At 52.5% G+C, this 26,115-nt stretch overlaps 4 protein-coding genes across 7 annotated transcripts; 2 read left to right on the top strand and 2 right to left on the bottom strand.

The window, feature by feature from the left end:
* Positions 1-26: 26 nt before the first annotated feature.
* On the bottom strand, positions 27-4,971 carry PPT1 (palmitoyl-protein thioesterase 1). Its single transcript, XM_067311404.1, has 9 exons — positions 4,869-4,971; positions 4,626-4,735; positions 3,682-3,809; positions 3,323-3,393; positions 2,401-2,503; positions 2,218-2,308; positions 1,594-1,692; positions 1,313-1,384; positions 27-834 (listed from the first exon to the last, which is right to left on the bottom strand). The coding sequence occupies exons 1-9, from the start codon at positions 4,957-4,959 to the stop codon at positions 712-714; spliced, it is 888 nt and encodes a 295-aa protein (XP_067167505.1). The 5' UTR covers positions 4,960-4,971; the 3' UTR covers positions 27-711.
* Positions 4,907-10,674, top strand: LOC106493291 (sodium-dependent phosphate transport protein 3-like). 4 transcript variants are annotated; one of them, XM_067311401.1, is made up of 12 exons: positions 4,907-4,964; positions 5,984-6,128; positions 6,499-6,671; positions 6,926-7,159; positions 7,237-7,324; positions 7,639-7,725; positions 8,166-8,284; positions 8,498-8,659; positions 8,858-8,990; positions 9,076-9,223; positions 9,580-9,670; positions 10,234-10,674. In XM_067311401.1, exons 2-12 carry the CDS (start codon positions 6,032-6,034, stop codon positions 10,363-10,365), a joined length of 1,464 nt encoding a protein of 487 aa, XP_067167502.1. In that variant the 5' UTR covers positions 4,907-4,964; positions 5,984-6,031; the 3' UTR covers positions 10,366-10,674. The 4 variants fall into 4 exon arrangements, with proteins under 4 accessions (XP_067167502.1, XP_067167503.1, XP_067167504.1 ...); XM_067311400.1 differs by lacking the exon at positions 4,907-4,964 and having other exon boundaries at positions 5,868-6,128; XM_067311402.1 differs by lacking the exons at positions 4,907-4,964; positions 9,580-9,670 and having other exon boundaries at positions 5,866-6,128; positions 10,234-10,383.
* A 1,042-nt stretch (positions 10,675-11,716) lies between these two features.
* Positions 11,717-15,486, top strand: RPL11 (ribosomal protein L11). Its single transcript, XM_067311506.1, has 6 exons — positions 11,717-11,793; positions 12,175-12,325; positions 12,666-12,772; positions 13,186-13,317; positions 14,261-14,371; positions 15,411-15,486. Exons 1-6 carry the CDS (start codon positions 11,788-11,790, stop codon positions 15,438-15,440), a joined length of 537 nt encoding a protein of 178 aa, XP_067167607.1. The 5' UTR covers positions 11,717-11,787; the 3' UTR covers positions 15,441-15,486.
* A 3,092-nt stretch (positions 15,487-18,578) lies between these two features.
* Positions 18,579-23,016, bottom strand: LOC106493312 (kelch-like protein 31). Its single transcript, XM_013953327.2, has 3 exons — positions 23,000-23,016; positions 20,520-21,731; positions 18,579-19,311 (listed from the first exon to the last, which is right to left on the bottom strand). The coding sequence occupies exons 2-3, from the start codon at positions 21,707-21,709 to the stop codon at positions 18,579-18,581; spliced, it is 1,923 nt and encodes a 640-aa protein (XP_013808781.2). The 5' UTR covers positions 21,710-21,731; positions 23,000-23,016.
* Between the last annotated feature and the right edge of the window lie 3,099 nt (positions 23,017-26,115).

The following is a 26,115-nucleotide window of genomic DNA, read 5'->3' as shown; positions in this document are numbered from 1 at the left end:
AAACCGAAGGGGAAGCACAGACTTTCCCCTTTCCTGAATCAGCCTGTCAGTAATTGTCAAATCTCACCCCTTTTTTAGTTGGTTAGAGGTACAGTTTTTATTGATATGAATTGCTGTACAAAAGTGCATAAAACAAGCCTTTAGTTAAACTGTTAAAGATGTTAATACCCACTTAATGCAAAACCCTCCTTTTTCCCCAGAATCACCTAAACTTGGCCCTTTTCCCTGCCTTGAAGGAGAGACTGTAATCTTTTTCCTCTGCATACAGCCATGTAAGTCTACTTGCTGATCTCCTTCAGCAATGCAGCATACTTGAACTAATGCTTTTGGTTAATAGTGCCATTGCTTCCCACAAAGAACAGGCACCATGGGCTGTGAATGTGACTGTTAAACCTCTCAAGCAGCTCAGCCTTTTTCAAGTGACTGGAACAGCCACAGCTCTGACAACCACACACAAGTAGCCTCACCAGGGTCTGCAGCTTGGAGTGCTTTAGAGTTAGTTTAATTACATCCAGAGGAATCCCACTCTCCTACTGCAGTGTAACAGGGGTGTCACCTCTGCACACTGTGGAACTGCTGAGCTAAAGCCCCCCTTCCTCTCCCCCAGAACCCCCTCAGGCTTGTACACAAAGTGCAATTGCACAGTAGCAGCTGCATTAATTACAGTGACAGAGCCTCCGCAGTGCTCTCACATGATGCCTCCTCTTAGGTTCACTGGAGGAAGGGGAGGATAGTGGCGTAAAACCACTCCTCCGAGAAGTGCAGATGATCCCCTTTTACCCCCAGGAACACCAGCTTTCCTGCTTTGTCCATTTCCTGCAGCCCCAGGCGATCCTGAAGAGAGAGAACCGTTACCAGAGATTCCCTTGGCCCTGCCACGGCCAAGCACTGCAACTGCTGGGGAACCTGGCCGGGGAAGAGCCCTGGTGCTCAGAGACCGCTGTGGCGGCAGCAGGGGCTGGCAGGCTAGAGTGGGTTCCACCTCTGCTCTTAGTAAAAGCTTTCATAGAACAGAGAAAGCCGGTTTTGGATGACTCTTATAACAAGGCTTTAAAAAGGAACAGAGCTCATTACACAAGGGTTCAAGGGGGTCTGGCTGCAGACCTGAGACCGTTACTGTGATTCCTGCTGCCAGGCCTGGCCAGGAGGGAACCCAAACAGCTACTGGCAAGAAGAGCCCATGCTGCAGGAACATCAGAGCAGTGACTAGAGCAGAGCTGCTGGGTTTAGAGCTCCTGAAGTGCCTGACTTCAGGACACTATCTTCTTTAGAGTGAAGTAGTAGAAATCCCTCAGGACCCAGGAGAACGTACCTCTGTGTACAGCAACGTCTCTTTCAGCGGAATGGTCTCCTTGGCTTGGCCACTTTTGTAATACCCAAACCACTGTCAAAATAAAAGCAAGAAAACAGTTGCTGAAGGGCTCATAGGAGATCAACTGGCTTATTCAGACAGCGCAGTATCAGGCTTATGTTTGCTCTCAGCCTGCTCCTCGCCAAATTCAAGTTCTGCCATCAAAGGACAAACCAGAAAAGAACAAGCAAACAAATAACCAGGACCTTGGCCAAAGGCAGCACCCATCCTGCTTGCCTCACCTCAGAGATTGGAGGGTCGACCATGGTATCATTGAGAAATTTCACCATCACAAACTTCTTTAGAGCCATCAAGTTTTTCTTGTACGTCTCATTGATGCCCTGGATGAAAGTGCAGAGAACAGATCTAAGGCATTGAGGAGCCCCCATCAAGACAGATGGGGTAAGAAACTGCCTGCTCTCAACTCACCCCATACCTCTGGAGGAAATCCTGGACTGCCCCAGCCTTGGAGCCAGGAACATGTATTTCTATCATCAGTCTCCCTTTGCTGTGCTCATGTCACTCAGCCTCACCTCCGGGCAGTAAAGGTGGGGTGGCTCTACCCTCCCTCCAGGGGGAGGCAGAGGATTCGCCCACTAGAAGGGGGATGTGTGGATTGAGCACTGGGTGTATCTTTACTTGGATCACTCTGAAGAAGGCTGGTGACACAGAAACTGCTCTGACATGGGACAAGTCTCATTCATAAGTCTATCAGTGAAAATTCTCCATACATTCTTGGGATGCAGGGCACAAATGCTCTGCTTCAAATACTAGCAAAGGTACTGCCAAGGAGAACTACCATGAAGGAACTCGCTACTCAGGCTTATGCTCTACTGCTAACACTTATTTATCAACCAGGTCCTTACCCTCTCTTGGTTTATGTCAGCCAAAAAGATGCTGTTTTTCCTGTAGTCCTCCTCCTTTAAAGGGTCATGCCAATACTCCGCTTGTACCAAGCTGAAGAAGAGAGAAACCAAAGATCAAACTGGAAACCCAGAGCTTCCCACATGGGCCTGGCCCCATCTTTGCAGCCTGATCAATATACTCACTGCTCCTGAACAGCTTGTGTGTAGGCGCCCAGATCCAGCATCTTTCGGATCCAGTCACAGATATGGGAGCTCTCACCAGGACAGCGTGGAAAGCCATATACTCCTGGGGTATGGAGATGTGTAACAACTCAGTAAGCCAAACTGAAATCTAGTTCATCTCTCTGACTGGTAAAGAACCACCCTCTTGCAGAGCAACAGCAGGAATTACCCAGGGCATCAGGAGGCCTTTAATCCTGCAATCCGGTTAGACAGCCCTCCTGTCCCTGGGCATTATTATACACAAAGATAACGGATGGTGTTCTTGCACTGATCAGCAAGTGATATTACTATGGAGAACAGGACAAGCAAAAGAGTCTCCAGCTCACCTAGTCTGTTCCCAGGAGGTTTTGGGATGGTTTCCTACCACTCTTCCCCACTACACTACAAAGAAATAGATTCAAGCTATGGAACTTCCCAGGGGAGAGTATTTGAAATTCACTGCCAGCCATTCTCGCAGATACTTAACTGCACAGCTCCTAAATTACATTTCATACTGCCTCTTTAACCTACTGTGAAAAGCACATCCCTTTCCTTGGGGTTTTAGCCTTCCAGATGCTGACTGAAAAATATCCCTGTGACCCAGGAGGCAGTCAGAAATTTCCTCTCCAGAAACAACTCATCCCAGCTGCTTCCAAGGTGTATAAGAATTCTACCTGGACAATAAGTCATCTGCTCACAAAGGTCCCTGCTCTTGCCAGTTAAGCAAGACCAGCCCAGAAGATAATGTAGTCAGCTATCTGAGCCAAAGCAGATCACCAGCTTCAGATGGTTTAACTCACAAGAAGATCATCGATTATCAGGAAGAGACCAAAATACTCATTCCTCCTGCCAAGAAGAGCCCTCCACCATGGTTAGGAGCTGTGATAGCTTAAGAGCACACTACCTTGGTGCTGCCCCCCAACAGAGATCAGATTGAACATGGGTGGAGAAGGACACCTCTGGGCCACTGCCCTCCTGCAGAGAAAGATAAAGCAGCTGAGTGAGCACACCCAGGTAGTGAAAGTTGCCGCTGCGTGGGCTAAGGCACTTGGGTAACCTTTGCAAAGATAACCGAGCCCTCCTGAGAGAGGAGGGCTTCAGGCACTCAGGAAGCCGCACCCTCCTTCTGCCTTGCCTCCTTTGGTGTGCTCTTACCTTCATGAAGGGGCTTATGTGTTTGTCAGTTTACGTCTGCTTAGTACTTTGGAGTTTTAAGTATCAGAACCCAAAACCCACCAAAAATGTAAGAAAGTGTAAACTTACAAGAACTGGCCTCCCTGGGAGAAGCCCATTGCGTTGTAGCCTCCTTTCAGGCGAGGGTCCTTTGCGAGCTGGCTACACACCTCTCTCACTTGATCATTCACATTCATAAAGAAGCTGTTCTCCATATCCTGGTGAATTAGCCAGATTAAAAAGTACTTGTGCTTTACAATGGCTTGTTATTTCAAGCTCTACAAACAGATCACTAACAGCTCTGCTTTTGAAAGAGGATCTTTTAACTTTCACAATGTAACAGAGGTGAAATACAAGTTTTGAGACTTCCCTTTATCAGGTCATTCTTCCTGTTCTGCCTGGCAAAACTCTTTCATACAGAACAGTGACCTTTCCCCAGACATCTTAACAATATGAGTCCATTTTGAATTTTTTTTAAATACACACACACATATATATATAAAAGCTTCACCCATATTTTCCAGATCCCAGAAAACAATAAACACTGCACATTATCCTGAGAGACTAAAGAAATTCAGTAGGGCTACACAGAACAGTCAAAAATAGAAAGGTGCAGAAGAAGCCTCTATCTTTATTCTATAGCAAGTGAGTGCTTGCAAAACAAAGAGGAATTTGTATTCACAAGAAGTGGCAGGGGACAAAGGTCTACCTTAAAGAGAATGGTAGCTTATCACATGTCTTCGTATTATCTGGAGTGGTTACAGAGTGCTAATCGGTGGATTTGCATAGTAATCCAATTTGGACTAGGGATTTGTTTCCTTACCAGTTCTGTTCTGAAGGTATTAGCGAGACTTTATTGTTTTCTACCTGTCAGAACCATTTACTTCCCAAGGAGGAAAATTAGCAGGGGCAGCTTATAGCAGTCCTCGTGGAACCAAGTCAAGAACGGAGACTGCAGTAATTACTGCGCCTTCAGATCTGCACAGCGATCAGCAACCTGCGAAGGCAGCCATGTGCCAAGCAGAAAGATTTACCTGGATCAGATTGCTTCCGATCTTGAGAGACAGAACATAAATCCCTGGTATTTTCGCCTCGACTATTTTCTTGATGTAGCCCATGCTTTGCGGATTGCAGCAACTGTCCCCTGCGAAGGGGAAGGTCGTTAGGCGCCGCGACGCCACGGCTCCCAAGAGGTCCCCGCCGCCCGTGAGCGGCCCGGGGGGGCCCGCCGAGCCCCCCGCGCCCCCAGAGCGGCCCCCCCGGCCCCGGTCCCTCACCCATGCCGTGCCAGATGACCAGCGGCACCGCGGCGGCCGCGCAGCCCAGCGACAGCAGCAACGCCACCACCGCCTCCCTGAGCGCCGCCATCTTGAGTGAGCACATGACCCGCGCGCCGGGCGCGGGGGCGGGCGGCCACGAGGGGGCGGGGTCTGACCGCGAGGGGGCGGGGCCTGAGTCTGGAGGGGGCGGGGCCGAGGGGCGTGGGACAGAGGGACCCAGGGACGGCCCGGGCCTGTTGGGGGGAGTCAGAGACGGACCCATGGATGGGGCCGGTTGCCCCCGGACAGACACCAGGATGGACCCACAGACGGGGCCGGCTGTCCCCAGACAGACACTGGGACGGACCCACGGATGGGGCCAGCTGCCCCTAGACAGACACCAGGACAGACCCACGGATGGGGCCGGCTGCCCCCAGACAGACACCAGGACAGACCCACGGACAGGGCCAGCTGCTCCTGGACAGACACCGGGACAGGCCCACCAGCTGGCGGGCTGGTTTAAGCCCTGGCATTTGTTCCTCCCAGCTCAGGTTCCTAAAAGATCCCAAATTCTGCGACAAAGTGTGTGGCAGCGTCCTGCTCCCAGCTCCAGGGACAAAATGCCAAACCGTGGTCACATGGCCTGCCGTTCACGTGACCCCCCCATCCGTCCACATCTGGACGCGCGGCCTCGTGGAGGGAGGGCAGCCCCCAGCGGGAGGCCGGTCCGGGGAGACGCCTCTGGGGGCTGTGAGTCACCCCGGGGGGACGGCGCAGGGGGAAGGGGTTTTGCTTGACGTGGCCCAGAGCAAGGACGGCAGGAGGTCCCCAGCGTGGGAAGGAGCGCCCCGCTGCAGGGGGAGACCCCAGGGCCCCGGTCGTGATCAAGGGTTACAAACCGAGGATGCGAATAAGACCATCCCGGGGAGGTCCGGTGCCGCTGTAAATCAGCGCGCTCCCAAAGGCCCTGCGCGGTTTGCGCTGGCGGCGGAGGCAGCTGCGCTCACCAGCCCTGCAGTGCTCTCGCTGGGCCGCTGATTGCGCCTTCGGAGGAAATGCCAGGGCTCGGTTCTGAGCGGTCTGGCTGCTCCCAGGTTTACTGATGTCTGAAACTCCCTTTCCCGGCAGCGCAGAAGTTGTCCTGAAGAGAAGCAGGCAGCAGCGTTGCTGGCAGCAGGGGGATGCAGCGCCACGCTGACAGCACGCAGGCAGGGGACGGGCCAGAGGCAGAGCAGGACGAAGGCCCTCTGCTCGCTCAGCAGACATCCTTCAGGACGGGTAAATCCGCTCCCTAGAGAGGAGCAGGGTGAAGTGAGGCCCTCAGCAGGGGCTGGCAGCCAGGAGCCTCTCACTTTGACATGTCCTCCTCATCCTCGGGCAAGTCGCCTCGCCTTCCTGCCCCCCTGTTTCCCCTTCTGAACAAAGTGGCGCACATGAAGTGCCATCCCTGCCAAGAAGGAGGGAAGGGGCTCGTGGGAGGTATTAGGAAAGGTATCTGGAGGGCATCTGGAAAGAGCGATGTATTGCTGTAATAAGGTGATCGTCTGGGGCTTTCTTCCTCCTGGCGATGTAGATACGCACGAGTGGGTGGGAGTTAACCCGCAGCCTCCCTGACCTGCTCTCGTTCGTGGGTGCTCTCCCTCTGCAGGGCTCTGCTCAGCTCGCTGTGGCCTGGCCCTTGTCCTGCACGTCTCTCTCTTCATGGCCTATGCACTCCGGGTCGGCCTCAGCATCGCCATCGTCGCCATGACTAACAGCAGCAGCCCCCACGGCTCAGCTGGCATCACTCCCAACGGCTCCCACCGAGGATTTGCTCGGGGTGTAAGTGAAGGCAGGCTCAGATAACTGATAGCTCCGTCCACCCTTGCGTTTCTATGCAGCACGGACTTGGAAGCAGCAGAGAAAAGCCTTGAGGCCACGGGGGGTGAGGGAGCAGAGAGCTCATAGTTTGTTGTACTCAGGGCTGTTTCCTGGTTGCTTCTCCCCTTCTGGAAGAGTCTGTGCCTGGAAAATAGATATCCCCCCACCTGCATTATACACTCGCCCCTCTGACAGCCGCTTTCTGTTTCCTCCAGGCCCCCGTGTACAACTGGAGCGCTGAGACCCAAGGGATCGTCCTCAGCTCCTTCTTCTATGGCTACGGCCTCACGCAGGCGCTGGGCGGGTATTGCTCCGGGCGCGTCGGAGGGAAGCACGTCCTGGGCAGCGGGCTCCTGCTCACCTCCGTGCTCACCCTCCTTGTGCCCCAAGCAGCGGACCTTGGCGTGAGCTTCCTCATCGGGCTGCAGGTGCTGCTGGGCTTGGCTGAGGTCAGTCTTGGCTCCAGACGCTGCCACGCTAGGAAACCTGCTCTGGTTATCTCCATGCTCCCTCCTGTCCCTTGCAGGGGGTGATATTTCCAGCTCAGTACACGCTCTGGGCAAAATGGGCCCCTCCGCTCGAACGCAGCAGGCTCATGAACATCGCTGATGCAGGTAAGGCATAGGGACTTTCCCTGCCACCAATTCAGTGGGTCCAGGACCTCAGCCCTCCTTTCCAAGGCAGTCCTTGTAGCAGCCTCAAATTCAAAGCTGCGAGTCCTGGCAAAGTGTTAGCAGCAATCAGCCATTCTGCCTCTCCTCCTCCCATCCTGCATCTTCTCTGTCTCTTTGGCCAAGGTTGAGTGGGGGCAGGAGAGGTCTCTCCTCCATCGCTTGCTGCTGGCCACAGGATGTGCCAAATGCACCCACAAAGGGTGCTTGGGTACCACAGTCCCATTAAACCAACGTTTCTGGTTTCTGATCCCTAGGATGCACTTTTGGGACTTTCTGTGCTCTCCTTGTGGCTGGGATCATCTGCCAGAGTCTGGGATGGCCTTTTGTCTTCTATATCTTTGGTGAGTAATGGCCCATCATGTCCCTCTACTCCAACCCCACTGCAGAGCGTTTACTGGCAGAGCTCCCCAAAGGTTTCCTCCCTCCTCTCTAATCCCATACAGAGCTCTGGGTTCCCCTCTCACCCCTAGGCCAGGATGAAACCTTTTTTGCCAGGGCACTGTTAAGGGAACATGCCTTTGCTGAACCTGTCATGCTGTCAACCCAGCCCCTTCCACTGTGACGGATGGGTTCGGCTAAAGCACAGCAGCCCATGACCTTTCCCATCTTCCTGCATTCTCCATCTCACTAGCACCAGCCCCTGCCCCACTGGCTCTCAGCTCTGCTGCGTTTCCCCCCTTGCCTTGTCCTGTCCCAGCCTGCCAGGGCGTGGGTTGGAGTGACCTACTTCCAGGATGAACATCCTAAGAGGAGATGGCACTGACAACGCTGCTCCCCTCAGGCGGTGTTGGCTGTGCCTGGTGCCTCTGCTGGTTCCTCCTGGTGTACGAGGACCCTGCACATCACCCTTGGATTAGTGCCGGGGAGCGGGAGTACATCGTGTTGTCGCTGGCTCACCAGGTACTCACAGTCCTTTAACGGTGACTGGTCGTGCTGCAGGCACCGTGGCAAAGGGATTGCTCTTAGTAAGTTCGGCTGGGCTCCTTGTGCAGCGGCCAAGGCTAGTCCCAGTCTGCTCAGCAGCAGGTGGAGAGGCCAAGGAAGGAGTGGGGAGCCTGCCTAGGGGATGGGAGATCAGCGAGGAGGCACTGCCCCATGGATTTTTCCTTCCAGGGCAGCTCCCATGGCCGCTCCCTTCCACTTGTGGCCATGGCTAAATCACTGCCTCTTTGGGCGATTGCCATCGCCTGCTTCTGCACAGACTGGTTGTTCTACATGCTGCTGACCTCCATGCCCACGTTCATGAGCGACGTCCTCCACTTCGACCTCACAGAGGTGAGTGCTGCCCTGAAGCTGGTCCCTGCAACGGGGTCGGGACTTGGTCCCTCTGTTTGATGGGAACAGGGGGGTTCCTCAGGGATATGCCTTCTCGGGGGCCGGAGGCTCTGGGACCAGGGGTGCTGCAGTCTCAGAGCCCTTGGCTCCGTTGCTTCAGGCCATGGAAGTAACAGTGCCTTGTTCTCCACTCTGCAGAACGGGCTCCTCTCCGCCCTGCCCTACGTTGGGAATGGGCTGGGGCACATCCTGGCTGGACTGCTGGCTGATTTCCTCTTGGCCAGGCGGGTGTTTGGCACAGCAGCCGTCAGGAAACTTTTCTCGGCACTGGGTAAGGACAAGCTTTCATCTGCCATCCGGCCTTTCCAACACATTTGTGTGGCCCATAATAAAACACATCCCCTTCTGCTCCCAAGGGATGCTGCTCCCAGCCGTCTGCCTGGTGGCTGTGCCTTACATCGGCTGCAGTTCCACGGCTGCCGTGGTCCTTCTAACACTGGCTCTTACGATAATCAGCATGACGGGGGCAGGCATCAATATTAACCACATTGACATAGCCCCCAGGTAAGTGGGTCGGTCGTCGCCTCCCTGGCTCTGCACCTTTCCTGTCCCTGATCCCAGAAGGTTTCTGCTACTCCTGTTGCTTCTCCTTTCCCTCATCTTCTGCAGCTGGTGGCATTGTAAGCTGAGGAGTAAAACAGAGGCCTAAAATCCAAGCATTGCTCAGCAGGAAAGGCAGTGTTCATGCAAATGAGCCCATGAACTCTCTTTAAACAGGTTTAAAGACCTGTTTGTTCTGGTTGAAGATCTCAGCGGGTTTGTTCCACTGCAGGGAAGGGACTGGCAGAACCTAGTCTTCTCTCTTCTTGTGACAATTTCCTCTCTGCCTCACTCAGGAAATCTTCACTTCCTCTCCCCAGATATGCAGGGTTCCTGTTGGGAATCACAAATACTTTTGGCATAGTCTCAGGAATTATTGCTCCCACTGCAGTCGGACTTCTCGTCAGCCAGGTAATTGGAGGCCATAAACCACAAACATATCCCTGGAAGAAAACAAGTCCACTCTCAAAAATGGATCTTTTCTTGGCACTAAATCAAAAATTACTCCCAGCCAAACTCCGCCCTCCCCTTCCCTGGGCTCCCTCTGCCGAGCCAACATATGCCGTGTAGCACCCAGCAAACTAGAGCTCTAAACCATTCTGAGGATACGTGGATGATTCAGAAAGCAGGAAGAGCACCACATGGGCCCCATCTGGATGTACTTGCAGATGGGGAGAGGCTGGAGGGAGTGGGGTGAGGAGAAAGCTCTGTGCCAGTGAGGAAAGCTTCCTGAATTCAGCATAGCACACAATGTTTCCAAAGATGCCAAGGCAGGAAACACATCTCCAAGTAGAGGGGGTTTGACATATGTCTAGAGCTGAGCAAAGCTCTTCTGTAGTTGATACTGGTAGCAAGCAGAGGTTGGAGACAAACTAATTAAGCACCTATGGTCTGGGTGGCGGTAGCTGGGTGATCTCTACATGGAGATAAAGAGAAGGGTGATTTTACTGTGACCTGTTCTTGGGCTCCCCCAGGATCCCCAGACTGGCTGGAGGAATGCCTTCTTCGTATCTGCAGCCCTCAACCTGTTTGGCCTGATCTTCTACATAGCCTTTGGCAGTGGGACCATCCAAGACTGGGCTAGAGAGGAAGCTGCTGTGCAATGAGAGCCACCTGCAAGGGAAGGTACCTAACAAGGGACTGGGCCGCAAATGAGTGTGGATCAGGCAGGAGTCCCCATCCTTTCCTGAGGATGCACCAGCCCTTTGACCGTGTTGCCTGATGTACATTTAGCCCTGCCTTCAGCCTTTGCCCAGCAGAAGGAACGCTGCAGTGTGGACAGATCCTAAATGAGACCCACAGAGAGCTGGTAAAGTTGGCTGTTGGCCAACCTCCGTAAGGAGCCTGTGGCTCTGTCTCTAGCAAAGCTCTTCTTAGATGAAGTAAATCAATAATAAACTTGTGGAGTAACATTACTTTTTACTAGCAGCCTCTCACTCCCTCTGCATGGAGATTCCTAATAGTTTTTTTTTTCTCAAAGACTGATCAAACTGATTTTTCATTTATTCTTCATCCCTTTTTAGAGGGTTTCTCAATGGAGGGAGGACAATGGGACAAAAAAATAAGTGAGGGCTATAGTGAGTTCAGCCTGGCAGCCCTGAACAGGGAGGCAGGGACGGTGATGAGCAGAAAAAACAGCGAGCTGGTGTCATCCTTGCCCTGGTGAGAGCCTCATTGCAGGTGCTCAGCCCAGGGGTGTAACAGGGCCACCGAAAGAGACGTTTGTCCCCATAAAGGGGTGTGAGTCCAGCCGCCCTCTTCCCAGAGCAGCTGTGCTAACACTCTGCTCCCAGCTAACAGGGCCGGGGCAGCGGGCTGGGACTCTTCCTCCCTTGCTCCGAAGTAAGTTAAAAGGGCGCAAAAAGAGGATCGAGAAGGCAGGTGGAGATCGGAAACCCACGAAAGCTGCCCTGAAAGAGCAAAGCGAAATCGAAACAGTCTGTTTCTCTGTGTGATTCGAGGAATGGGGGAGCGGAAGGGGGGTGTCGTGGCAGGTGCAGCCCAGGGCTCCGGCTGGCTCCGAACGTGCGCTCCGGGCTCCGCGAAGGCCGTACCCGCGGGCAGCTGAAGGGCTCCAGGCCGACGCCGGCCGGGGCGCGGGGCCTGACCGAGCCTCCCGGGGTGGGCAGAGGGGAGGGCTCGGGGCTGCGGCCCGGCGCCGCGTGGGGAGGGCGGCGCAGCCCTGCCCGCCTCCCTCGGGGCTTCGGCACCGCCCTCCCGCTCACAGCGGAGCCGAGGGGAGAGGGAGGAGGTTCGCCCTAGCAGGCCGCGGGGGCGCAGAGGGGCAGCGTCGGCCGGAGGCAGCGGCCGTTGCTCCGCGGGCCCGCGCGCCCCTCTCAGCTCATGGCGCCCGGGGGCCCCCGCGTTGCCCCGGCAACGGGCGCGGCCGCGGCGCCGCCCTCCGGCCGCGCGGGGGCAGCCGCGCGCGGGCAGCGTCGCTCCCGCCGCGCCCTCCCCTCCCCGCGCCGCCGCCGCCGTCCCATAAGACCCCGCGGCGGCGCCGCCGTGATCTCTTCCCCGCCCCCAACATGGCGGTGAGTGGCGGCGATCGCGGGCCGCGGCCGGGCTCTACTGCCTCCATCCGCCGCCATCCGCCCTCGGCGGGGCTCGGCCGGGCCGGGGCCCGAGCAGGGGAGAGCCGGAGGGGTGGGGGGGTGTCTCCGCGGAGCGGGGGCGGGCAGGGAGGGGGCGGCGGCTGCGGGCTGCCATGACAGGCCGCGGCCTGCCCGGTGCCTTGGTCGCGGCGCTCGGCGGGAGGCCGCGCGTCGTGGCCGTGCGCTGGCGGCAGCGGCGCTGGGCTCTGCCCCCGGGGGCGGCGACGGGCTGCGGCGACTGCCCGGGGCAGCCGGGGTCTGGGGCCGGGGCGGGCCGGCTCCCCGCGCCGCCCGTCAGCCGCCCGTGTCGTCTCTCCGCAGCAAGACCAGGGTGAAAAGGAGAACCCCATGCGCGAGCTGCGCATCCGCAAGCTCTGCCTCAACATCTGCGTCGGCGAGAGCGGGGACAGGCTCACGCGAGCCGCCAAGGTGCTGGAGCAGCTCACGGGCCAGACCCCCGTCTTCTCCAAAGGTGAGGGGCGGCCGCCGCTTCTGTCCTCTGCGTTCCTGAGCGCTCGTGGTGTGAAATGACAGCCCGGCTCCCGGGGAGGAGTTTGCGTGGGGAATTCTGCTCCTGGGCCTGTAGGGACTTTGTTGTGTGAGTGGGGCCTTAAATACTCACTGCTGGTGATCGCTTCTGTCAGTTCAGTTCTCTTTCTAGACTCAGGCTGTAGCGCTGCTCCCATCCCTAAACAGGGAATGTGTGGTGGTCTTGTTTTTAAGTAGTTTCTCTGGTCTTCTAAAGCAAGCTCTGTGACCCCGAAGTGGGAATTCTTTGTGTAGTCTCTAAGTGTAGTTATTGCTGCTTACAGCACGATACACTGTCAGATCCTTTGGAATCAGGAGAAATGAGAAGATTGCTGTTCACTGCACAGTTCGTGGGGCCAAAGCAGAGGAGATCCTGGAGAAGGGGTTGAAGGTGAGAATTTCGCTGGTCTGAATCTTTGTGGTTTGTCTGAAATTGCAAAACTTAAACTGCATTAACTGGAAAGTCTTAATGTGTGCTTTGAAATACTGCATGTGATCCAGTTACAGGTCAGTCATGGATGCTGAGAGCTAGGACAGCGTTTTTGTTTCTGATCTACGGGTTGCTGTGTTTGCAGTCTCTATCCAGCTACTTCCTTGCTTATTTAAGAGCTAGTTGGTGCAGTTGCTGCTTTCTTTTGAGGTTCTGTGTCTGCTGCTGTAGTTTCTAAGGCTATGGGGTCAGAATCTGATGGCTGAAGACTTGTGTGTAAAGAACCTGTGGATCTGGAAGTTGGTAAAACATGCAGGACTTGTTATTCTTTTTGCAGTCAATAATGAAATAATAACTGGCAACAAATATTTCAGGTGCGAGAATATGAGTTGAGGAAAAACAACTTCTCAGACACTGGGAACTTTGGCTTTGGAATCCAGGAGCACATTGATTTGGGAATTAAATATGATCCCAGTATTGGTATCTACGGCTTGGACTTTTACGTGGTGCGTATTCTCTGCTTCCCTGTGGTTACTGCTTTTGTATGAAAACTACAGAAAGAGCCTAGAATGGTAACTCTGGCTCATGTTAACTTGCTGTCCAGTTTTGGAAGATGCAAAGATGTCAACAAAATCCAAGTCTAAACTGAGCTTCACAGGGCTGCTGCAAGATCCTTAATTTACGACACCTCTCACAAAGCCTTTTTGGAAACAAATACTGTTGCTCCCTACTGTTATTCTTGGGATAACACTGAGAGGACTCGCTGTGCTAGATTTTGGCCAACTTGTTGGGAAGGGAAGAAGTGCCTGTGGACTTCAGGGATGCAGACTGAAGGCTGTTGAGATCAGGCAGGTCTAGAAGTGTGGAATTCAGGCTGGCTGATTCTTGTATCTGAAGTGGTGCATTGTGATTAAGCTTCCCTACTGCATGCAACAGAGCCAATAATAAGCTATATGGATTGTATTATTACTGCTCTGCTGGAATATTCTGGCTCACTGTTCAGAAGAGTTGATGATGGGACATGCTGGTGGTTGGCATGTTTGATTCCCTCTGTTCTGCTGTGCCCCAAATCTAAGTCTCTGAAATAAGAGGAAAGCTGCTTCATGCATGCTGACAGTGCTGTTAAACGTCTTCTTCTGGGGATCTGAGGCCTCTAGGTGAGAAATAGTGCATCTTCCAGACTCATTTTGGTTTCTCTGCGTCTGTGTACATTGTAAGGTGTCCAGTGTAGGAGCTGTCCCTGTCAGTTTACCTGACTGCACAAAAGTCGCATAGTTTTCAGTTTGCATTAAGGCCATAGAAGGTATTGCTATGAAGTCTTGTCTGTAACTTGGACAACAAGGTTATCACTGATCTGGAAACTCTAAACTTCCCTCCTAAAGAGTGTTAAGTTTAAAAAATAATAATAAATTGGAATGAAACAGTGCTGTTGATCTTCTCTCCTGTCAGGTGCTGGGCAGGCCTGGGTTCAGTATTGCTGACAAGAAACGCAGGACTGGCAGCATTGGAGCCAAGCACAGAATTGGAAAGGAAGAAGCCATGCGCTGGTTCCAGCAGAAGGTAAAGTCCAGCTTTATTTTCATATCCCAAGAGATTGCTAGCAGCCTTATCGACAAAATGCTTCACTGGTCTTGTTGATCCTTCTTGCAGAAAGACTAAAACAAGTCATTGAGCATGACACTGTAGTAGGCAGAAATACTTGTTAACTGCTGCTTAAAACATGGATTTGTACTGCTCTGGAGTAATGGAAGCAGCATTTGAGCATGAGTATTGTTCATGTCCCTTTGTGCAATATGAGCTAAAACTGCAGTTCTCGCAGGACAGCTAGAAGCGTCAGCTCTTTTTTCTTCTCTGAAGGAGTCTTTAGTTATGTAGGAAAAAAAGTACAGTGAAGCAGAAACTCTTAAACCCAGTCTCTCCTTTTTGCACACAACCCTGAAAGGTGACCCACAATGTAGGACTCTCCCATAGTTGCTGGAAGTGTTGCGTGTACCTGGATCACAAGCGAGCTGGCAGGGTTAGGATTCATTTGGCCTATGGGGCTTTTAGCTCAGCTGGCAGCTTGGAGGGTGGAGCAGTCCAAGGAAAACCCATTCTTGGGTTCAACACTCTGTACATTTTCCTTACACAGTCTGTATAATGAATGTGAGAGGCCAAAACTTTGATTGCAAATGCTTGGAACCTTTGTTTATCAGCAGTGGAAAGGGTAAAGAGTCTGTCTGGCAGCTCTTTCTGGGCTACTCTGCCTAGATCTACGTTGGTCATACTCTGCACAGCAAGGACTCTAGTTTGCTCCTGCTGAATGGCTTTTTCCCCCTAATCCCTGGTTCTGCTTTTTGTGGCAGAGCTTGTCTTCAAGGGCCAAATCTTGGGGACTGTACAAGGGATGAGTATAGCTGTGGTCAGATCAACCCGTGAAGGTTAGGGGCTTTTTGTTTCACTTGGCTGAGGAGCAGAGGTTAATGGTTATCTGAACCAAGCCCCCCTTTGAAATTAACAGTAAAGCTACTCTGGGGAGTACCACAAGAGTGGTACTGCACCTTTACCTGGCTCTGCTTTCTCACTTGGTGTTCTCTCTCTCTCTCCCTCTATCTCACAGTATGATGGCATCATCCTTCCAGGCAAATAAGCAGTTCCTGTAATGAAAAAAGCAAATAAAATTTTCTAACCCCTAACTTCTGTTGTGAATTTTGTGGGGGCTCCTGCCCTGGGAAGCGGCTGGGAACAAGGGTCACTTGCATCGAAAAGGTAGCAGAAATGTGGACTGTCGCTGTGCACATGGAAGAGAAGGTGCTGTTCTCAAGGAGCAGGTGTTGGATTTAATGTACACAGTCTCCACTTTTTTGTATTGACCAACAAGATGAATAATCAGCAGAATTGTTACTAGAGTTGGTGGGTGGTCATAAAAGGAAAAAGTATTATTTTTGGCCACTTGAGGTGTAGAGCAAATTTCTGGAGGGTTAAATTACAGAGGGGGGGACAGAAGAGTTCAACATGCTTGTTCTGATCTTCCACAGCCCAAGCCTGCAGTCAAAAGGACAGTCTGCTCTTAAAAGTGGAAGAGGGGGTCTGCATTCATGAAAAACCTCAGGTGCCCTAAGGCCCCTTGAAGTGTAAGTGCAATAGGAAATGAAAAGGAAATGGTGCATGTACCTCCCTTTCAGACTCCTGATAAAGCACAGCAGTAGAGCCAAAATGTGGCTGAGGGTTTTTTGTCTAAATAAGCATGACAGAACTTGGTTAGAAAGGCCTGAGCCTGAATGACTAATGCATATGCTGCTGGCAGCGTTCTGGGACTGGCAAGGCTCCTGAACCAAGATTCAAACCTGCCATGGTGAGAGGGGGCTGAATATCAGCCAGCAGAACAACTTGTGATTCCCTGCTGCTTCCTTGACTAGTGTGCGTGGGTGACCTCAATTGCCCTTACCTACAGCTGCTGGAGTTGTTCGTAGCCGAGAGATCTCCTTGGTGCTCTTAACATGCTGCAGAAGTGCTAACGTGATAATAAAAGTGCCTGAAAGGTGGAGGATGGATCTTGATTGCTTTGTTAAAAATAATTCAGTATTTACTGGACTGGAGGGCAAGCTTAAAATATTGAAATTATACAGCCAGACAGACTGCCCCTGCACAGGAGTGGCTTTTATTGTTTAGAGAAAAGATTCCCTGCAGGACAATACAACTCTCACAACTGGAGTTCAGCAACATCCTTACCTCTTTTCTACCATTTTTGTCCTCTCATGCATGTAGCAGTAAAAAATACAGTAATAAAAAATCAAGGAATGAGGGACAAGCTCACTTCCATTCAAATACACACACACTCTAACACCAGTGACTAGTATAGTGCTGTCTCAAAGATTACAACACTCTTCAAGTGTTGTAACTCCACTGAGGAAAGCCTGTTTTGAATTGTAAACCAGAGGACGCTGCCAGTGCTGTTCGGGATGGAGCCCTTTCCAAAATATGCAGTGCAGCATGTTCTGTTCATGCAAAAAATGCACAAAGGAAAGTAAACTTATTGAACAGAAATGTGTCTATGTAGCTCTGTACTGCCTTTGCATAGCTTTATGCTTCTTGGCAGGAACTCTTAATTGAAATAGTGAATTCCCAGGGAAAGATCCATACCTTTTCTATGTGAATTATAACTTGTGCAACCTGCTTATTGGCTTTTCAGCTTTGGGGATTTGAGTAAGTAAGTGCAATTTGATCTGTTTTTCTGAAGTTCTTGCCTTGGCACTGCCTGGCATGTGGCACATCACAGTTCCCTTAAGGGGCTCAGTGGCTTCCTGGTTGTGCTTTTGTTATGTTGTGCAAAAAAGACCAAAACCAAGAGCATTTGCCTGGATGCTCAGCAGTGCATAGGTGAGTTGCAGCCAAGGTCTGAGACAGAGGTGACAAGCCAGTCTGGAATCACATATAAATGTTCTCCAGTAACAGGACCCCCATTATCAAAAGATCCTGGCCTCAGCATGTGACTTTTGTGTGATGCTCTGTGATGAGCATGGGTTGGGGCCAGAAAAATGCCAATCTCTCGCCTCCTGCATGTCACAGGTTATCATAGCTCTTAGGCTGTACCTGAGCCATGCTGGGGCAAGGTTTTGGATCACTGTGATGCGATTTATTCTGACATGCTGAAACTGAGAGCGTGAGTCCCCTCTGCAGCCCTGTCAGGGGGTTCCTGCAGTCCCTCTGCTCTCTGAAGGGCCAGTGTGTCCTAGCACAGTGCTAGAGCCTTGGGGTGAGAAGAGCACAGAGGTTCTGTGCCAAAACGGGTCTGCCAGGTTTTAAATAAAGACCAATAACTTGTCTCACTCAAACCCAGTGCATGTACACACCCATGACAGGGAGGGTCTCCAGGCACTGAGCATACACTTGTCCCAGGAAACTCAGGTGGCTTCTTCGTAGTCATTTCTCCTTTTAGAGGTCTGTCTTAGGCCAGACCCTGATTTTACAATAATGGGTAAGCAGTGGTTGAGTTCAAGACCAAGCTGTCAGCTTGATGGTACAAGTAATAGGACTGCTAGGAATATATCTAGGATGGCTCCTGCTTGAGATGTGAAGAGCTACTAGCCTCTTATCTAGCTGATATTTAATTTCAGGATACTATTTGCCTCTTGAATCGCATGGAGTCTCATAATCAGCATCCCCTGGCACTCCCTGATTCTCTCTGCTTGAGCTGTAGCAGAGCTCTTAGAACAGAGATCTTAGTAAGTTGTTCCAATGATTGATTGCCTTCCCTGGTATAAAGATTCAATTTATTCCTGGTCTGAAGGTGTCTAGTTTCAATGAGTAAATAATAAATATGTTTCTCTTGAAAAAACACTGTGTGAAGAGCAACAGGATCTATTCTAGACCTGTCACTTTCTTGTATCTAATACAATTACTACTGTTGTTTTGAAAGTGTCTTGTGATACTATTCCTACAGTAGAATTCCTCCTGCATTACTCTAGTTTGTTTTACTCCCTTTTTCTTTTTTTTTTTAATCCATAATGTGATACGGCACTGCAGACTGATGAGAAAAGCTGTTCTCTCCTGCTTGATTCCATGTCTGCCCTGCTGAACAATCCCTGCTTAAGCTGCAGGATGGAGAGATGCAGGCAGCTTTCCCACAGCTCAAAATGCTGTGATGGAAGAAGAGTATCTGAGACCTTGGAGTGACTCCAAACATGGGCGTGCCACCCCATCCAGCTGCCCTGCACATTGTGGGCAAGGCCTGAGCTCTGTCTCCTTTCCCAGCTGCTGGCCTAAGGCATGTGGCACCCAGGCCTCTTTACATGCTGGCTGCGGCCGAGGCCACGGAGCTGGCCCGGGACTCGCAGCTCTCGCGGCGCGGGAGGGTGATGGTGCAGCATGACACACCCACGGTGGCCTCAGGGAGGTCCTCGGCCTCAGCCCACTCGTTGAGGTCGGGGTTGTAGCACTGCACGCACTTCTGATACCTCTTCCCGCTCTCGTTCCAGCCACCCACCAGGCACAAGCACCCCTCCAGCAGAGCCACCCCAGCCGTGCTGACCCCCATGGGCAGGGGCGCCACGTAACTCCACTGCCCCGTGGCTGGGCTGTAGCACTCCACGGGCATCACGTCCACCCGCTCACCCTGGGGACCCAGCTGGCTCCCACCCAGCACGTAGGCCCGGTTGGCCACGGTGGCCGCGCAGTGCCAGCCCCGGGGCGTGCTGAGCCTTGCCTGCTCCCTCCAGGTGTCGGTGCTGGGCTCGTAGCTGCACACGGTGCGGGAGTAGGCATGGCTGATGTAGCCGCCAGTGACCAGGAGTTTGCCGTCGAGGACGGTGGTGGCATGGCAGCAGCGGGGTGTCTCCAGGCTTGCCTTACTCTGCCAGCTGTTGGTGGTGGGGACGTAGCACTCGATGGATGCCAGCACACCCTCAGCATTGCGCCCTCCGACAGCGTAGAGGAGCCCGTCGCAGGCGCTCAGGCTGAAGTGTGTCCTCTTGTGCTGCATGCTGGCCAGGTGTAGCCAGGTGTTGAAGCGTGGGTCGTACCTGTGGGAGGGAGGATGGATCTGTCTGTCCAGGATTAGCACCAGAGCCAGTTGCTCTGGCTCCCCAAGCCCCAACACTGTCCCCTCCGTTGGGTCTCAGCATGGCAGTGGGGAGAGCAGGACCTAGAGGCAGGTCTTCTCTGCTTACCCTTGCCAGGCAAAAGCAAGGCACGTGAGGCAAAGCAGGCTCCTGGCGTGCCCACGTGAGGGCAGAGGGACCTCGAATTGCTGCATCCAGAAAGTAGATGCCACAGTGACTAAGGCCAGGCCAGAAAGGATGGCTAAGATACCAGCTAGAAATTGAAAGGAGACCTGCCACTGAGTCCCTGAAACCTCACCCAGTGCCAGTGACTGCTCCTAACCGATGGGTGGGGATCTGGGGCCACATCCCTCCACAGCCCAGGCTGGGACGGGTCACGGTGGGTCTCCGGTGAGGGAACGGATGGCCTCAAGCAATGCCAACATTTCCTGAGCCAAGCCACAAGCAGAGGCACTGGGAAGTGTGGGCTTAGGTTTCAAACAAAATACTGCCTGTTAGGTTGCCATGGTTACACCTCTGCTCTTTTAATAGCAATCCCTTTGCAATCCAGTGACAGGTTTATGGGGCTTCAGGAAACAAACCCCATCATTTAAATGATGAAGACGGAAGTGAAGGGGAGAAAAACTGAAGGGCAATAAGGATCAGGCAGACAGTAAATCTACCTTAAAATGAATCCTGCCAAGCTAGAGATCTCGTCGAGGCTGGCACTGGTTGGAGGAACAGCCAGCGGTTGGAAGAGGAGCTTTCCAGAGTATCGAAATGGGCTACTTCTGTACTTAAAAGCCAGCTAAATAATGAGGGCTCTTCTTTGCGGAGCGCTGCAGCTTTGAAGAGGCCCGTCCTTGCCCTCGGCAAGGTGCTGCACAGTGCTGGAGGAAGGGTGCAGCACAGCCTGGTTTGCCAAAGCCCCCAAGGGAAACACTGGCTGAGGTCACACAGACCAAATGCTGGAGGTCTCTCCCAGTCCAGCATCCTTTGCTGATCCTCACTGATATTGTCCCTCCCTAGCAGGTTTATGTCAGATGCTACTACTTACTGATAGCTCCTTCTGAGCTCTTTTTGATGCTCTCTGAACCTCACCCCATGGGGCATGCTGGGGGACAGGCAGACACAGGCTGGCTCTGAACCCCTTCCCAGGAACCCCATGGCCAGGTTGGAGCCCAGGTTACCTGCTCAGACTCCTGACAGCATGCTTGGCCTGGTTCCTGGCATCATTTTGGTCTTCCCCACCTGCAATGTAGATGAACCCATCCATCACCACCACGCACTGGTTAAAACTTTTTGCTGGCATCTCTGTCAACTTGTTCCAGTTTCCCTCTGCATCCCTGTAACTGATTTCCCTGCTAAGAGCTTTCTCGGTCAAAGCTGGACGGCCCCCAACTGTGACAAGCACCCTTTGGCCTCCCCGTATCCTGGTTCTCCTAGACTGAAGTGTGTTTTGCTGGTAGGGAAGCAAATGGTAATTCATGGCATCCACGAGGAGCTTGTGGCACTGCGGATCTTGCATCATGCGTGGCACAGGTTGTACATGGTTGACCAAGTCTGGAGCTGAGATTGTGCCAAATCGAATGTTGCTCAGGAGGTCAGCGGCGTACCGGACACGTTTTGGGTCAAACTCCAGCCACTTCACAGCTATCTGGAACGCTGCAACCTCGCTGGGAATCTGCAGGCCATCATCCATCAGCAGCTCATTGATCTGATCAAAGGGGAGTTTCATGAATTGGTCAGTTTTGGAGAATTCCAGGAAGTTTTCCCGGATGAATTTCTGGGTGGCGTCCTTCACCTGGTTGAGGCTGTAGGTGGCCGAGATGTTGGCGATATACACACAGTTCTCCACGTCCATCTCCCGAATGAGGAAGTCACTGCACATGTTCAGCAGCGCTGGCACCTGCAGCTGGGTGGCTGCGGCGATGGTGCTGCCGATGGTGTACAGCGAGAGGTTCAGCTTCCCTGTGTAAGCGTATGTGATGACGGTGGTCAAGCCCAGCGGAGAGACGTTGTGGACCTCCACCCGGTGCAGCTGAGGGTCTTTCTGCAGCAGGCTGCGGAAGTACATGCTGCAGGAAGCCAGGATGAGTTTATGCACCTCGAAGGATTTTGTTTTGGTGGCAATGGTGAGATCGCAGAGGAAGCGCTCCTGGCGCATCTTGTTCACCCCCTCCAGAAGGCTGGCTCCGTGGTCCGGCGCTTCAAGCTCCGTGGCCGTGCAGTGGAAGCCGTTGGAGCCGCTGTCATACAAACCATTCAAGTGATTGAGGTGTTCAACATCCAGCAAAGCATCTTCCACCATCACGGGGGTGATGGATGCATCCCTTTTGTCCACCTTGGGCTTCTTGGGGGGTTTCTTTTTGGGTGCCATCTTGGTGGGGTCAAAATGGGACCTGGCAAGAAAGTAGAGGTTAGGAGTCCTGTAACAGGGCTGTAGGAGTCCTTCTGCTCTATGAGAGATTAAGTAGTGGATGCAGGAAAAACTCCCACTACTTTACGTACTCTTTGGGTCAGGCAGGACAGATGAAAACTGTTTCCCAAGCCCTGTACTTCTGGAAAGTCTTTGAGGGCCAGGACTGGGAGAGGGGAGACCTGGGCACTACCCCTGACTCTAGCCCAGCTCAGTCCTCAACCAATGTCAGCGCCTTGGCTGTGTAATAAAAAGGATTTTCAGAGTGGAAATTTTTCACTCATTTCAGAGTGGAGGTGAAAGGGGAAAAAAGTCTAAAAAAAAAAAATCCAGTTTTTGAATGTTCCCAAATTCCAGCTTGAAACTGCAATTTGAAATTCAGCAGTGACCTCATCTCTTCCAAGGGAGCTAGGAGCAGCCAATACATGGGGGAACAAATCCGCTGCAGGCCAGAAATAGCTGTTGCTGCTCTGTCTCACATGTCTCGGCGCTGTTTATTACGCTTGGCCGTAAAGATCAGGTTTCTTGGAACTGTGTAATCGGCTCGTATTTAGCACTGGGCAAAGGGGAAGGGGGGCATTACGTGCTCTTCCAAACGCTTAGAGACTTCAGCAGAAACATGGAGAAGGGAAAAGTTTAGTAAAAGTCCCTCCTGGGAAGGAGGAGGCCGAGCTGAGGCAGAGGAGGGGAGCAGCGGTGCGCGGCCCTGTGAGCTCAGCCTGGCAGTGGGTGAGCGGAGGGAGCAGGAAAGACGCAGGCGCCTGCAGACCCTGCTCTCTGCTGGCTCTGCACAGAAGCCAAGAGGATTCAGGAGAGAAGTCCCAGGCACTTGGAGCATCCCTGGTATTGTGGCACTACCCCAATTTACACCGCTGAGGACCGGTCTATAATAGTGTCATATGCTGGAGTCAGGAGTCCGTCCTTCCGAAGCTGGGACGCATATGCCGCTCTCTCTGTGTATTTGTATATTAAATAGTTTCTGACCCCCAGCTCAGGACTGGGAAAATGAACCCTTTCAGAACAGAAATGTTTTGATGTTTCCAAATATACATTATGTTCAGACTGTCCATTCCCCAGGAAAATTTTCAATCTCAGCTTTTCAGCTGTATTTGAAGTGAAAATATACGTTAAATATTGGAATTTGCCAGGGAATAAAAACGTTTTTTCCAGACTTTCTCTCCAGATCCCTCAAGGGATCAGACTTGCATTGGAGATACGATACTGCCAGAACCTCTTTGCTGCCTACCAAACTGGAACAGAAGCAGTCTCTGTCCTGCGGGGAAGGTGGCCCCTGCTGCCCCCCACGCTGAGACTAGTCCCAGCAGGATGGATGCCAGGTTGGGGTCTGCAGCCTGCTGGGGCAGGTGGGTTTGGCCCTGTGAAATAAATGACCTGGGCTGCTCCGAGGATCTGACCGATCCCTTGTGCTCTCAGGACTGCCCTGATTTTGGCCATAAAACCATCATCCCAAATCTCACTGCTTCCCACCCCACTGGTACCAGAGCCTCACAGATGAACTGCAGAGGAGCGTGGTCAGTACCAAGGCTAACTTATATGGACAGTGTGGGGCAGGGAGCAGGGAGCTCCAAAAGCCGCGCTAATTCCTTCCAGGAAGCCCAGAAATGCAGCTGGCTTTCTCCAGGCCCTATCCACCCCACACAGGAGCATGTCACACTGGGTGACCCAGCTCCTGGGACTGAGCCCAGAGAAGGTGGACACGCTCACTCCTGCCCTGGACTCACTGCTGGTCCCAGGACTCACTGTTTAGCTCATTTATTGTGTTTAATTTCAATAAAAGGAATGCTGAGCTTTGGCTTTGTTTTGCGGTAGGGCAGGAGTAGGTTTTAAGCGTGAGACTGGAATAATTTTAGGTGAGCTGCCAAACAGTAGATCGAAATAAAGGTTCAAATGTTACCGATGGACCCATGGGGCAGCCCCATGGGTCAAACCCGCAGTCCCATGGAAACTTCTGCTATTTGTCCATATCCATGCGCACCCTCCAGAACTGCTGGAGAGGAATTGCCATGCCAGCCAATTTCCCATCATATACAAATCCACATCCAGAATCCCAAATCCTCTTGACTTGCTCCATGTCCTCAGAGGATCAAATATTTCTAATTGCATTAACCTTCATACATGCGCAAAGGGGCCTGGATAAATTTTGGGCTCCAGCTCATATTGATCAGTGGGATCCTGTCTGTCTCCTTTGGGCACCTTTGAAAGACTGATTTGAAGCACATGTTTGTGTTATTCAAGTGTCTGGCTGCAGGAGGGCAGAGCAACCTTTACGACCTGCAGTTAATTTAAAATGGGACATCATTGCTCCTTCTAATTGAAATATCGCTGTGGTTACTTGAAAGGGCTATTTTTCATACAGGTTAATCCTGTCTGCTGGATTAATCCCAGGAGTTAAAATGGTTTGAAGAGATTTCAAAGGGCCCAGACAGAAAACTGGGAAGACAGGGCTTTTTTCTAGTTGTTTAAACTTCTCTTAAAAGACAACAGTTGTCCTCACGTCCTGTCAGTGCTGCTAATCTCAGCTCTGCACCACTGGCTTGACCCTGCATTGCCGAGCTAACAGCAAAGAAGGACCTGTGCTGAGTGATATCTTCAGAAAGTTATGCCAGGCTTATTTTCTTTAATAGCTAATCAAACAGGCAGAGTCCCTTTCCTTCAGCTGTCGGTGTCCCCAGCCCTGCATTCCCAGAGCTGCAGGAACAGTCACAGCCAACACCAAGCTTACCTGGAAAACTACATGGAAACTACAACTCTGGGCACTATTTTGCTGCCAATAATTCCCCCTAACTCCATTTTAAAAGATAACAAAGCATCTCCCCATGCCATTATTCCCCATTTACATTCAAATTCAGCAGCTCCCATGCCCCACACAAGGTCTCTCTGCAAATCCTGCTGTCTAAGAGGGCGAGCCCTGGCTTTCCATGACTTATCTACAGGCTGTGTCTGCTTCTTACCTTGCTGTTACAACAGGTTAGTCCAGGGGGGACGCTCTGACCAGCACAGGGCTCATGTGCTCAGCAGGTTAGAAGACGGGGACCCTTCAACTTTCCCCACACAACATCCTCCTCCCTCCTCTCCCCTCCCAGCCAGCTGACTGCTCTTATCACGTCTACATTTACACCAGGCTTTGGGGGTGATGCAAGGACAGCCGCCCTCAGCAGAGTCCTGAGAGGCATGGAAAGGGCTAGATTCAGGCAGCGCTGGTCTAGCCAAGTGCATCATTACAGTCAGTGCCAGCATCTGGAGAAGGCAGTAAACTGAAGGCTGATCATGATTTTCTGGCCACTGCCAAGAGTGAGGCAACGAGGACAGAGCAAAAGGACCCGATCTAGCTCAGAGGGGGTTTCAGACAGGCATTTTGTGAGGAGCTGCTGCCTGCGCACCTTGAGCTTTCACCCTCCGCATGTTCTGCTGCTCACATCCCCTTGCTTTGCTGTGCGAATGGTGGGGACAGCAGCCCTGGCATAGCAGCCTGATTTTAAAACCTACTTTGCACCCATGTTTGCACCAGCCATGCTGGAGCAGTTGGCTATTCAGAGCAAACAGGAAAAGGTACAAACCAACATTTGTTTCCAAGTGTGCAGAAAGACTGTCCTGAACAGTGGGGGACTGTTTTCCTCCACCGCAGTGGCGAAGACTAGAGGAGTTGGAGATGCCGCTCTCCCCCTGCAGCCCACGCAGCTCCTTGGAGGTGTGTTCGGCAGAGGCATGAGGAGCTCTCCCAGCACCTCACCTCCTGCTTAGCCCTGTGCTGAGAGCTCAAGGGAGGCATACGGGGTCCTGAGCTGCCCAGTTACTGTATCACTAGTGTCATTAATTCCTTCGCGTATCCCACTGTGCTTTACAAAACTGGAGGAATTAAGCTGCAGTGAAGCCAAGCTGCTGGCAATTCTTAGCAACAGGAGGGGAAAACATGGAAAGCAAGGATGTGCCCTGAGTTTGAAGATTGGATTTCGGTGACAGCTTCGTTTGGTCTGAAGTATTAAAATACCACGAATAAAAGTGTTAAGTGTCTGATAGGAGAATCAAAATCCTGGCCTGGTTTCTGAAGGACCGGGGATGCCCGGGAACCGGTCTGCGTCGGCGGCTGTGGTTGTGGGCACCTGTCGAGGGTGGTTTGCCCGGGAAGGGACCGGCAAGACCAGAGCGGGTTGGGGTCTGCCCTGCTACGAGCAGCTCTGGCCACAGAGGGGATGTTGGTCTGGGGCGACGTTGGTCCGAGGGACCTCGAGATGAGGGGCTGCCGGGCCAAGGGGATGTCAGGCTGAGGGACATGGACCCTTACAGCTCCCTGAGCCCATCAGGCTCGGCGCAAGGCTCTAGCACGCGTCGTGGTGGCCGACTAGAGA

This window comes from Apteryx mantelli, chromosome 27, assembly GCF_036417845.1.
Source record: "Apteryx mantelli isolate bAptMan1 chromosome 27, bAptMan1.hap1, whole genome shotgun sequence".
Lineage (NCBI taxonomy): Eukaryota > Metazoa > Chordata > Aves > Apterygiformes > Apterygidae > Apteryx > Apteryx mantelli.
This window is presented reverse-complemented; position numbering and strand designations above follow the sequence as displayed.

Bases quoted from the DNA above. Each gene is read 5' to 3' on its own strand.
- LOC106493312 (XM_013953327.2), bottom strand. From the start codon at position 21,709: ATGGCACCCAAAAAGAAACCCCCCAAGAAGCCCAAGGTGGACAAAAGG. The intron at 19,312-20,519 runs GTAACCTGGGCT...TCCCTCCCACAG, and splicing joins GCTGTCAGGAGTCTGAGCAG to GTACGACCCACGCTTCAACA.
- PPT1 (XM_067311404.1), bottom strand. From the start codon at position 4,959: ATGGCGGCGCTCAGGGAGGCGGTGGTGGCGTTGCTGCTGTCGCTGGGC. The intron at 3,810-4,625 runs GTAAATCTTTCT...CTAATTCACCAG, and splicing joins TCGGAAGCAATCTGATCCAG to GATATGGAGAACAGCTTCTT. The intron at 1,385-1,593 runs GTGAGGCAAGCA...TTATTTTGACAG, and splicing joins TCGACCCTCCAATCTCTGAG to TGGTTTGGGTATTACAAAAG.
- RPL11 (XM_067311506.1), top strand. The intron at 13,318-14,260 runs GTGCGTATTCTC...CTCTCCTGTCAG, and splicing joins ACGGCTTGGACTTTTACGTG to GTGCTGGGCAGGCCTGGGTT. The intron at 14,372-15,410 runs GTAAAGTCCAGC...TCTATCTCACAG, and splicing joins TGCGCTGGTTCCAGCAGAAG to TATGATGGCATCATCCTTCC.
- LOC106493291 (XM_067311401.1), top strand. From the start codon at position 6,032: ATGCAGCGCCACGCTGACAGCACGCAGGCAGGGGACGGGCCAGAGGCA. The intron at 6,129-6,498 runs GTAAATCCGCTC...CTCCCTCTGCAG, and splicing joins GCAGACATCCTTCAGGACGG to GGCTCTGCTCAGCTCGCTGT. The intron at 6,672-6,925 runs GTAAGTGAAGGC...TGTTTCCTCCAG, and splicing joins ACCGAGGATTTGCTCGGGGT to GCCCCCGTGTACAACTGGAG.